General features: G+C 46.4%; 1 protein-coding gene across 3 annotated transcripts in view; it reads left to right on the top strand.

Annotated features, from left to right (window-relative positions):
• The window catches only part of slc25a1b (slc25a1 solute carrier family 25 member 1b), a 50883-nt gene that overhangs the window by 20087 nt on the left and 17167 nt on the right, over window positions 1–13629 (top strand). For 2 of the 3 annotated variants that reach the window (XM_061876152.1, XM_061876151.1), the window contains exons 2-3: window positions 12474–12581; window positions 12665–12764. In XM_061876152.1, the coding sequence (XP_061732136.1) occupies window positions 12474–12581; window positions 12665–12764 (208 nt within the window). Of the gene's footprint in view, window positions 1–10801; window positions 10851–12473; window positions 12582–12664; window positions 12765–13629 lie in introns of all 3 variants that reach the window. The other variant, XM_061876153.1, reaches the window with a different exon arrangement.

Here is a 13629-nt window from a genome sequence, read left to right on the forward strand (position 1 = left end):
CACATTTGCACTGTCTGCATGGAGGCCCCGACACACACATTTGCACTGTCTGCAGAGAGGCCCCGACACACACATTTGCACTGTCTGCAGAGAGGCCCCGACACACACATTTGCACTGTCTGCATAGAGGCCCCGACACACACATTTGCACTGTCTGCAGAGAGGCCCCGACACACACATTTGCACTGTCTGCATGGAGGCCCCGACACACACATTTGCACTGTCTGCATAGAGGCCCCGACACACACATTTGCACTGTCTGCAGAGAGGCCCCGACACACACATTTGCACTGTCTGCATGGAGGCCCCGACACACACATTTGCACTGTCTGCAGAGAGGCCCCGACACACACATTTGCACTGTCTGCATGGAGGCCCCGACACACACATTTGCACTGTCTGCATAGAGGCCCCGACACACACATTTGCACTGTCTGCAGAGAGGCCCCGACACACACATTTGCACTGTCTGCAGAGAGGCCCCGACACACACATTTGCACTGTCTGCAGAGAGGCCCCGACACACACATTTGCACTGTCTGCAGAGAGGCCCCGACACACACATTTGCACTGTCTGCAGAGAGGCCCCGACACACACATTTGCACTGTCTGCAGAGAGGCCCCGACACACACATTTGCACTGTCTGCAGAGAGGCCCCCGACACACACATTTGCACTGTCTGCAGAGAGGCCCCGACACACACATTTGCACTGTCTGCAGAGAGGCCCCGACACACACATTTGCACTGTCTGCAGAGTGGCCCCGACACACACATTTGCACTGTCTGCATGGAGGCCCCGACACACACATTTGCACTGTCTGCATAGAGGCCCCGACACACACATTTGCACTGTCTGCAGAGAGGCCCCGACACACACATTTGCACTGTCTGCATAGAGGCCCCGACACACACATTTGCACTGTCTGCAGAGAGGCCCCGACACACACATTTGCACTGTCTGCAGAGAGGCCCCGACACACACATTTGCACTGTCTGCAGAGAGGCCCCGACACACACATTTGCACTGTCTGCAGAGAGGCCCCGACACACACATTTGCACTGTCTGCATAGAGGCCCCGACACACACATTTGCACTGTCTGCAGAGAGGCCCCGACACACACATTTGCACTGTCTGCAGAGAGGCCCCGACACACACATTTGCACTGTCTGCATAGAGGCCCCGACACACACATTTGCACTGTCTGCAGAGAGGCCCCGACACACACATTTGCACTGTCTGCATAGAGGCCCCGACACACACATTTGCACTGTCTGCAGAGAGGCCCCGACACACACATTTGCACTGTCTGCAGAGAGGCCCCGACACACACATTTGCACTGTCTGCAGAGAGGCCCCGACACACACATTTGCACTGTCTGCAGAGAGGCCCCGACACACACATTTGAACTGTCTGCAGAGACGCCCCGACACACACATTTGCACTGTCTGCAGAGAGGCCCCGACACACACATTTGCACTGTCTGCAGAGAGGCCCCGACACACACATTTGCACTGTCTGCAGAGAGGCCCCGACACACACATTTGCACTGTCTGCAGAGAGGCCCCGACACACACATTTGCACTGTCTGCATAGAGGCCCCGACACACACATTTGCACTGTCTGCAGAGAGGCCCCGACACACACATTTGCACTGTCTGCAGAGAGGCCCCGACACACACATTTGCACTGTCTGCAGAGAGGCCCCGACACACACATTTGCACTGTCTGCAGAGAGGCCCGACACACACATTTGCACTGTCTGCAGAGAGGCCCGACACACACATTTGCACTGTCTGCAGAGAGGCCCCGACACACACATTTGCACTGTCTGCAGAGAGGCCCCGACACACACATTTGCACTGTCTGCATAGAGGCCCCGACACACACATTTGCACTGTCTGCAGAGAGGCCCCGACACACACATTTGCACTGTCTGCAGAGAGGCCCCGACACACACATTTGCACTGTCTGCAGAGAGGCCCCGACACACACATTTGCACTGTCTGCAGAGAGGCCCCGACACACACATTTGCACTGTCTGCAGAGAGGCCCCGACACACACATTTGCACTGTCTGCAGAGAGGCCCCGACACACACATTTGCACTGTCTGCAGAGAGGCCCCGACACACACATTTGCACTGTCTGCATAGAGGCCCCGACACACACATTTGCACTGTCTGCATAGAGGCCCCGACACACACATTTGCACTGTCTGCAGAGAGGCCCCGACACACACATTTGCACTGTCTGCATAGAGGCCCCGACACACACATTTGCACTGTCTGCAGAGAGGCCCCGACACACACATTTGCACTGTCTGCAGAGTGGCCCCGACACACACATTTGCACTGTCTGCAGAGAGGCCCCGACACACACATTTGCACTGTCTGCAGAGAGGCCCCGACACACACATTTGCACTGTCTGCAGAGAGGCCCCGACACACACATTTGCACTGACTGCAGAGAGGCCCCGACACACACATTTGCACTGTCTGCAGAGAGGCCCCGACACACACATTTGCACTGTCTGCAGAGAGGCCCCGACACACACATTTGCACTGACTGCAGAGAGGCCCCGACACACACATTTGCACTGTCTGCATAGAGGCCCCGACACACACATTTGCACTGTCTGCAGAGAGGCCCCGACACACACATTTGCACTGTCTGCAGAGAGGCCCCGACACACACATTTGCACTGTCTGCAGAGAGGCCCCGACACACACATTTGCACTGTCTGCAGAGAGGCCCCGACACACACATTTGCACTGTCTGCAGAGAGGCCCCGACACACACATTTGCACTGTCTGCAGAGAGGCCCCGACACACACATTTGCACTGTCTGCAGAGAGGCCCCGACACACACATTTGCACTGTCTGCATAGAGGCCCCGACACACACATTTGCACTGTCTGCAGAGAGGCCCCGACACACACATTTGCACTGTCTGCATAGAGGCCCCGACACACACATTTGCACTGTCTGCAGAGAGGCCCCGACACACACATTTGCACTGTCTGCATAGAGGCCCCGACACACACATTTGCACTGTCTGCATAGAGGCCCCGACACACACATTTGCACTGTCTGCAGAGAGGCCCCGACACACACATTTGCACTGTCTGCAGAGAGGCCCCGACACACACATTTGCACTGTCTGCAGAGAGGCCCCGACACACACATTTGCACTGTCTGCAGAGAGGCCCCGACACACACATTTGCACTGTCTGCAGAGAGGCCCCGACACACACATTTGAACTGTCTGCAGAGAGGCCCTACACACACATTTGCACTGTCTGCATAGAGGCCCCGACACACACATTTGCACTGTCTGCAGAGAGGCCCCGACACACACATTTGCACTGTCTGCAGAGAGGCCCCGACACACACATTTGCACTGTCTGCATAGAGGCCCCGACACACACATTTGCACTGACTGCAGAGAGGCCCCGACACACACATTTGCACTGTCTGCAGAGAGGCCCCGACACACACATTTGCACTGTCTGCATAGAGGCCCCGACACACACATTTGCACTGTCTGCAGAGAGGCCCCGACACACACATTTGCACTGTCTGCATAGAGGCCCCGACACACACATTTGCACTGTCTGCATAGAGGCCCCGACACACACATTTGCACTGTCTGCAGAGAGGCCCCGACACACACATTTGCACTGTCTGCAGAGAGGCCCCGACACACACATTTGCACTGTCTGCATAGAGGCCCCGACACACACATTTGCACTGTCTGCATAGAGGCCCCGACACACACATTTGCACTGTCTGCAGAGAGGCCCCGACACACACATTTGCACTGTCTGCAGAGAGGCCCCGACACACACATTTGAACTGTCTGCAGAGAGGCCCCGACACACACATTTGCACTGTCTGCAGAGAGGCCCCGACACACACATTTGCACTGTCTGCAGAGAGGCCCCGACACACACATTTGAACTGTCTGCAGAGAGGCCCAGACACACACATTTGCACTGTCTGCATAGAGGCCCCGACACACACATTTGCACTGTCTGCATAGAGGCCCCGACACACACATTTGCACTGTCTGCAGAGAGGCCCCGACACACACATTTGCACTGTCTGCAGAGAGGCCCCGACACACACATTTGCACTGTCTGCATAGAGGCCCCGACACACACATTTGCACTGTCTGCAGAGAGGCCCCGACACACACATTTGCACTGTCTGCAGAGAGGCCCCGACACACACATTTGCACTGTCTGCATAGAGGCCCCGACACACACATTTGCACTGTCTGCAGAGAGGCCCCGACACACACATTTGAACTGTCTGCAGAGAGGCCCCGACACACACATTTGCACTGTCTGCAGAGAGGCCCCGACACACACATTTGAACTGTCTGCAGAGAGGCCCCGACACACACATTTGCACTGTCTGCATAGAGGCCCCGACACACACATTTGCACTGTCTGCATAGAGGCCCCGACACACACATTTGCACTGTCTGCAGAGAGGCCCCGACACACACATTTGCACTGTCTGCAGAGAGGCCCCGACACACACATTTGCACTGTCTGCATAGAGGCCCCGACACACACATTTGCACTGTCTGCAGAGAGGCCCCGACACACACATTTGAACTGTCTGCAGAGAGGCCCCGACACACACATTTGCACTGTCTGCAGAGTGGCCCCGACACACACATTTGCACTGTCTGCAGAGAGGCCCCGACACACACATTTGCACTGTCTGCAGAGAGGCCCCGACACACACATTTGCACTGTCTGCAGAGAGGCCCCGACACACACATTTGCACTGTCTGCATAGAGGCCCCGACACACACATTTGCACTGTCTGCAGAGAGGCCCCGACACACACATTTGCACTGTCTGCAGAGTGGCCCCGACACACACATTTGCACTGTCTGCAGAGAGGCCCCGACACACACATTTGCACTGTCTGCAGAGAGGCCCCGACACACACATTTGCACTGTCTGCATAGAGGCCCCGACACACACATTTGCACTGTCTGCAGAGAGGCCCCGACACACACATTTGCACTGTCTGCAGAGAGGCCCCGACACACACATTTGCACTGTCTGCAGAGTGGCCCCGACACACACATTTGCACTGTCTGCAGAGAGGCCCCGACACACACATTTGCACTGTCTGCAGAGAGGCCCCGACACACACATTTGCACTGTCTGCAGAGAGGCCCCGACACACACATTTGCACTGTCTGCATAGAGGCCCCGACACACACATTTGCACTGTCTGCAGAGAGGCCCCGACACACACATTTGCACTGTCTGCAGAGTGGCCCCGACACACACATTTGCACTGTCTGCAGAGAGGCCCCGACACACACATTTGCACTGTCTGCAGAGAGGCCCCGACACACACATTTGCACTGTCTGCATAGAGGCCCCGACACACACATTTGCACTGTCTGCAGAGAGGCCCCGACACACACATTTGCACTGTCTGCAGAGAGGCCCCGACACACACATTTGCACTGTCTGCATAGAGGCCCCGACACACACATTTGCACTGTCTGCATAGAGGCCCCGACACACACATTTGCACTGTCTGCATAGAGGCCCCGACACACACATTTGCACTGTCTGCAGAGAGGCCCCGACACACACATTTGCACTGTCTGCATAGAGGCCCCGACACACACATTTGCACTGTCTGCAGAGAGGCCCCGACACACACATTTGCACTGTCTGCATAGAGGCCCCGACACACACATTTGCACTGTCTGCAGAGAGGCCCCGACACACACATTTGCACTGTCTGCAGAGAGGCCCCGACACACACATTTGCACTGTCTGCATAGAGGCCCCGACACACACATTTGCACTGTCTGCATAGAGGCCCCGACACACACATTTGCACTGTCTGCATAGAGGCCCCGACACACACATTTGCACTGTCTGCAGAGAGGCCCCGACACACACATTTGCACTGTCTGCATAGAGGCCCCGACACACACATTTGCACTGTCTGCAGAGAGGCCCCGACACACACATTTGCACTGTCTGCAGAGAGGCCCCGACACACACATTTGCACTGTCTGCATAGAGGCCCCGACACACACATTTGCACTGTCTGCATAGAGGCCCCGACACACACATTTGCACTGTCTGCATAGAGGCCCCGACACACACATTTGCACTGTCTGCAGAGAGGCCCCGACACACACATTTGCACTGTCTGCATAGAGGCCCCGACACACACATTTGCACTGTCTGCAGAGAGGCCCCGACACACACATTTGCACTGTCTGCAGAGAGGCCCCGACACACACATTTGCACTGTCTGCATGGAGGCCCCGACACACACATTTGCACTGTCTGCAGAGAGGCCCGACACACACATTTGCACTGTCTGCATGGAGGCCCCGACACACACATTTGCACTGTCTGCAGAGAGGCCCCGACACACACATTTGCACTGTCTGCAGAGAGGCCCCGACACACACATTTGCACTGTCTGCAGAGAGGCCCCGACACACACATTCTTGTATTTGTCCCCTCTTGAGACCTGGGAAAAGGCCTACCTCGTTAGGACCACCCTTTCTAGATATATGTAAAGATTTTTATTTACAGCATTAATAATATATACATACCATGCAAATATTAAAAAAAGACTGCTTTTAGTTCATATTTATATTTTGTTTGTAATTGTTTTTTAATGTTCATTATTTACTTCAAGTTATTACAGTATGTCTCTATGTCAGGGGTGTAAAGGTACGTGTATTTGTATTGAACCGTTTCGGTACGGGGGTTCGGTTCGGAGATGTACAGAACGACACGGACATTAAGTAACGCACCGCATGTTGTGTAAATAATGCACACCGAGGCACTATGAATTGATTTACGTGGACCCCGACTTAAACAAGTTGAACAAACGTATTCATGTGTTACCATTTAGTGGTCAATTGTACAGAATATGTACTGTATTGTGCAATCTACTAATAAAAGTTTAAATCGATAAAAAAAAACAACACACGGCATGCTAGCAGCGACCGGGCTATGATAGACTGACCAGGCCTCCTCTTTTCACCGGATATTTCCTCTTTTGTGGGGCTGTCCGGGTGGAGTTTCTTAAATGCCTCAAATGTCTGGCCTTTTAAGTTAGGGTTTCGTGTGTTTTCAATGTACGCTCAGGGTTAAGAAGGGGTTAAAAACCAAACAATTTGTGTGTGCAGCAACATTTGTGAGAAAGGGGAAGAGACAGAGAGAGCGAGAGAGTGATGATAAACGCCAGGCTCTGCTTTTTACCCATAGATTTATCAGATTTTATTTTTTATTATCTATAGCAGGGGTGTCAAAAGTGTGCCCATGAAGCCATTTCCGGCCCACAGCTAATGTTTTGAAGGCCCACGGCACATTCTAAAAATACTATTAAAATAAACAAAAACATAAACAAAAGTGAAATAAAAAAGCTTAAAGGCTAAATGTAATTTAGAAAAAGTTGCAGTGTTGACTAATAAAACAGCTGTTTATTTTTAAAGTTAAAAGTTAATTCTTTCAAACTGTCATTGCTCAAAACATAATATTGAATCAAAATCAATGTTATTATGAATTATTGACCTATCCACGTTTCCAATTACTTCACATCAAATATTCCACCAAGAAAAATATTTTTGGTGGAAGATTTTGCAAATTTGGTAAATAAATAACCCAAAAATGTATATTTTGTTGTTTTCTTACTGTACCGAAAATGAACCGAACCGTGACCTCTGAACCGAGGTACGTACTGAACCAACATTTTTGTTTACCATTACACCCCTACTCAATATACATATTTATTTATTTTTTTGTGTTAATTTTGGCCATAGGGCGCACACTTCAAATTTTTTACACACACTTGTTATTTCATATGTTGACCAGAGGGGGAGCACTTTTAAAAGCGACACAGTTAATTTGACAAATCCGTCCTTTTTGGGACCACCCTCATGTCACCAGCAGGGGTGCAAATGAGACATTGTCTATTAGATGCAATGTTATTGGGAGCATGATTTATGTCATCACTTGTTCACACCTCCTCATATGGAAGATACTTTTCCTTCTTGGTGTCTCAAGAAGGGTAGAAATACAAGAACACACATTCTTTTATTTTTGACCTTCTCGATACCTCCAAAAAATGCCTACCTCATTAGGACCACCCTTTCCAGATATATAACGTTTTGTATTTAAATTATTAATAATGTATACATACTATGCAAATATATAAAAAACTGCTATTAGTTAATTATTTTTTTGTTTGTAATAGTTTTTTAATCTTCATTCGTTACTTCAAGTTATTACAGTATGTCTCTATATATGTATTTATTTTTTGTGTGTTAATTTTGGCCAAAGAGGGCGCATTTCAATTTTTTACACACACTTGTTATTTCATATGTTGACCAGAGGGGGAGCACTTTTAAAACCTGACAGTCAATTTGACAAATCCCTCCTTTTTAGGACCACCCTCATGTCACCAGCAGGGGTGCAAATGAGACATTGTCTATTAGATGCAATGTTATTGGGAGCATGATTTATGTCATCACTTGTTCACACCTCCTCATATGGAAGATACTTTTCCTTCTTGGTGTCTCGAGAAGGGTAGAAATACAAGAACACACATTCTTTTATTTTTGACCTTCTCGATACCTCCAAAAAATGCCTACCTCATTAGGACCACCCTTTCCAGATATATAACGTTTTGTATTTAGATTATTAATAATGTATACATACTATGCAAATATATATTTATTTTTTTGTTTGTAATAGTTTTTTAATCTTCATTCGTTACTTCAAGTTATTACAGTATGTCTCTATATATGTATTTATTTTTTTGTGTGTTAATTTTGGCCAAAGGGGGCGCATTTCAATTTTTTACACACACTTGTTATTTCATATGTTGACCAGAGGGGGAGCACTTTTAAAACCCGACAGTCAATTTGATAAATCCCTCCTTTTTGGGACCACCCTCATGTCACCAGCAGGGGTGCAAATGAGACATTGTCTATTAGATGCAATGTTATTGGGAGCATGATTTATGTCATCACTTGTTCACACCTCCTCATATGGAAGATACTTTTCCTTCTTCACGTCTCAAGAAGGGTAGAAATACAAGAACACACACACACATTCTTGTATTTTTGACTTTCTCGATACCTCCAAAAAATGCCTACCTCATTAGGACCACCCTTTCCAGATATATAAAATGTTGTATTTAAATTATTAATAATGCAAACATACTATGCAAATATACATAAAAAAATGCTTTTAATTCATTAAATTTTTTTATTTTTTTTTGTTTGTAATAGTTTTTTAATCTTCATTAGTTACTTCAAGTTATTACAGTATGTCTCTATATATGTATTTATTTTTTTTGGTGTTCATTTTGGCCAAAGGGGGCACATTTAAATTTTTTACACACACTTGTTATTTCATATGTTGACCAGAGGAGGAGCACTTTTAAAACCCGACAGTCAATTTGACAAATCCCTCCTTTTTAGGACCACCCTCATGTCACCAGCAGGGGTGCAAATGAGACATTGTCTATTAGATGCAATCTTATTGGGAGCATGATTTATGTCATCACTTGTTCACACCTCCTCTTATGGAAGATACTTTTCCTTCTTCACGTCTCAAGAAGGGTAGAAATACAAGAACACACATTCTTTTATTTTTGACCTTCTCGATACCTCCAAAAAATGCCTACCTCATTAGGACCACCCTTTCCAGATATATAAAATGTTGTATTTAAATTATTAATAATGCAAACATACTATGCAAATATATATAAAAAAATGCTTTTAATTCATTACATTTTTTTATTTTTTTTTGTTTGTAATAGTTTTTTAATCTTCATTAGTTACTTCAAGTTATTACAGTATGTCTCTATATATGTATTTATTTTTTTGTGTGTTAATTTTGGCCAAAGGGGGCGCATTTCAATTTTTTACACACACTTGTTATTTCATATGTTGACCAGAGGGGGAGCACTTTTAAAAGCGACACAGTCAATTTGACAAATCCCTCCTTTTTAGGACCACCCTCATGTCACCAGCAGGGGTGCAAATGAGACATTGTCTATTAGATGCAATGTTATTGGGAGCATGATTTATGTCATCACTTGTTCACACCTCCTCATATGGAAGATACTTTTCCTTCTTGGTGTCTCGAGAAGGGTAGAAATACAAGAACACACATTCTTTTATTTTTGACCTTCTCGATACCTCCAAAAAATGCCTACCTCATTAGGACCACCTTTTCCGGATATATAACATTTTGTATTTAAATTATTAATAATGCAAACATACTATGCAAATATATATAAAAAAATGCTTTTAATTCATTACATTTTTTTATTTTTTTGTTTGTAATAGTTTTTTAATCTTTGTTAGTTACTTCAAGTTATTACAGTATGTCTCTATATATGTATTTATTTTTGTGTGTTCATTTTGGCCAAAGAGGGCACACTTCAATTTTTACACACACTTGTTATTTCATATGTTGGCCAGAGGGGGAGCACTTTTAAAACCTGTCACACAGTCAATAGATGCAATGTTATTGGGAGCATGATTTATGTCATCACTTGTTCACACCTCCTCATATGGAAGATACTTTTCCTTCTTCATGTCTCAAGAAGGGTAGAACTACAAGAACACACACACACACACACACACACACACACACACACACACACACACACACGAGTGTCAGTGGAGCCAGTGTTGTTGCAACTTTTGTTGAATAACAAAGAGAAGTGTGTTCCCGGGCGTGGTAAAGTGCTTGTGTGTGTGTCTCCTCAGCCGTGTGAGGTGTGGACCAGGATGCAGGTGACTTGTCACCGAGCCTCAGGTGTGTCCTCTCTCCTGCATCTTGAGCTTTTTTTTTTTTTTGCATGAGCGACCGTCACTGAGCAAGTGTTGAGCGCCTCAGCATGGACACACCATGAATGCACGCCATGCACACATTGTTGGCCTTTGAAGCTGAACTTTTTAACAACATGTTCCCTCGGAGAGGCCCCACCCTCTAATGGGGCCAGGGGGCGTGTCTTCAGGCCACCATGCTGCCATCAGCTGGACCAATCAGCTGCAAGGATGCTTGTTCTCAGCTGAAGAGCAGGGGAGGGATTTAAGGTGGTATTGGGGGTCAACTTGTGCACAATTACAAACCCCAAGAGCAGTGAAGTTGTCAACTTGTGTAAATGGTAAATAAAAAGAGAATACAATGATTTGCAAATCCTTTTGAACTTATATTCAATGTAATAGACTGCAAAGACAAGATATTTTCATGTTCAAACTGAGAAACTTGTTTTTTTGGGGGAAATAATCAATAACTTAGAATTTAATGGCATTTTTACCAGTGTGTTACATGGCCTTTCCTTTTAACAACACTCAGTAAAGGTTTGGGAACTGAAGAGACACATTTTTGAAGTGGAAGCTTAAGTTGTTCAACTCATATTTTAGCCTTCACACATTTTCAATGTCTGGACTACAGGCAGGCCTGACTAATACCTGCACTCTTTTACTATGAAGCCACGCTTTTGTAACACATGGCTTGGCATTGTCTTGCAGTAATAAGCAGGGGCGTCCATGATAACGTTGCTTGGATTGCTCCAATAGCTGTATGTACCTTTTCAGCATTAAAGGGGAACATTATCAGCAGACCTATGTAAGCGTCAATATATACCTTGATGGTGCAGAAAAAAGACCATCTATTTTTTTTAACCGATTACCGAACTCTAAATGGGTGAATTTTGGTCACATCTTAAGTGCACAGGAAGCCAGTGCAGGTGAGCCAGTATAGGTATATATGTATGTATATATGTATATAAAGGTATATACAGTATAGGTATATATGTATGTATATATGTATATAAAGGTATATACAGTATAGGTATATATGTATGTATATATGTATATAAAGGTATATACAGTATAGGTATATATGTATGTATATATGTATATAAAGGTATATACAGTACAGGTGTAATGTGATCAAACTTTCTTGTTCTTGTCAAAAGTCTAGCAGCCGCATTTTGTACCAACTGTAATCTTTTAATGCTAGACATGGGGAGACCCGAAAATAATACGTTACAGTAATCGAGACGTAACAAACGCATGGATAATGATCTCGGCGTCTTTTGTGGACAAAATGGAGCGAATTTTAGCGATATTACGGAGATGAAAGAAGGCCGTTTTAGTAACACTTTTAATGTGTGCCTCAAAGGAGAGAGTTGGGTGAAAGATAATACCCAGATTTTTTACCGAGTCACCTTGTTTTATTATTTGGTTGTCAAATGTTAAAGTTGTATTATTAAATAGAGGTCGGTGTCTAGCAGGACCGATAATCAGCATTTCCGTTTTTTTGGCGTTAAGTTGCAAAAAATTAGCGGACATCCATTGTTTAATTTCATTAAGACACGCCTCCAACTGACAAACACAGGTGTAGTTTCATCGAGGGTCTGTTGTGTTACAGGCGGGATCGCGGGCGGCATCGAGATCTGCATCACCTTCCCCACCGAGTACGTGAAGACACAACTGCAGCTGGACGAGAAGGCCAACCCCCCCAAGTTCAAAGGCATCGGTCAGATGATGTTTTGCTTGTTTTGTACCAGAAGCCTCTTTCCCATTCCCGCCTGTACACGGGTCCTCCTCTGCTCTTTGCAGCCGACTGCGTGAAGCAGACGGTCCACGGTCATGGCGTGAGGGGTCTTTATCGAGGCCTCAGCTCGCTGCTCTACGGCTCCATTCCCAAAGCCGCCGTCAGGTACTCGCCGATGAAGCCCAGTCGGCGAATCGTGTCCGGGGGGGAAAATATCAAATTTCATTGCAGTTTTTGCCTGCTTGTTTGAAGTTGGCTCCTTGTTGAAATAACTTTGCCATTTATTTGTGCTCTAAACCTTCTTTTTGTTCAACTATTATAGTGTTTATGTTGTTAAAATGTTATCATTCGGGAGAGGAATAGGGTGTACGCCGCCTTCTGCCCCAATGCAGCTGAGATAGGCCCCAGCTCTCCTTGCCGACACCCCGAAAGGGACGAGAGGTAGAAAATGGAAGAATGGGTTCCCTATTTTAAAAATTGCTAGTTTTACCAGCAGAGGAGCATGTTCGGCAGCGCACGCACACCGAGTACTTACAAGCAGACACCGTGTGTAGACAGAACAGGGAGAACGGATGCATTTTGGTGTAAAAAGTCAAGATAAAGGTGAAGTTATAACACTGAAACACCCTCAGGAAGAGCTGCTTTAAGACATGGCTAGCAAGCTAGCGTCTAATGTCCATCCACAGGGTTTTAGCTAATTCAAAATCACCAATCCTCGCCTCCATGGTGACAAATAAAGTGAATTTCTTACAAGTAATATTATCACTGGAGGATCAGGAATAGCTAAACATGCTTTACTACACACGGTAGGAGGATACAATAGCTCACCGCCGTCACAATGTAAACAAACGCCATGGGTGGATCTACAACTAAAATCCACTGTAATGATACCAAGTGCAATAGTGTATCTTGTCGATACCATTATGATTACATCTATATATTTTATTGCCACAAAATCTTTTTTCCTTTAAAAAAAACCCCATCATAACATGTTTATAAAGTCAATAAATGTGTCCCTGGACACATGAGG

The sequence above is a fragment of the Nerophis ophidion genome, linkage group LG17 (assembly GCF_033978795.1).
Source record: "Nerophis ophidion isolate RoL-2023_Sa linkage group LG17, RoL_Noph_v1.0, whole genome shotgun sequence".
NCBI classification, from domain to species: Eukaryota; Metazoa; Chordata; class Actinopteri; order Syngnathiformes; family Syngnathidae; genus Nerophis; species Nerophis ophidion.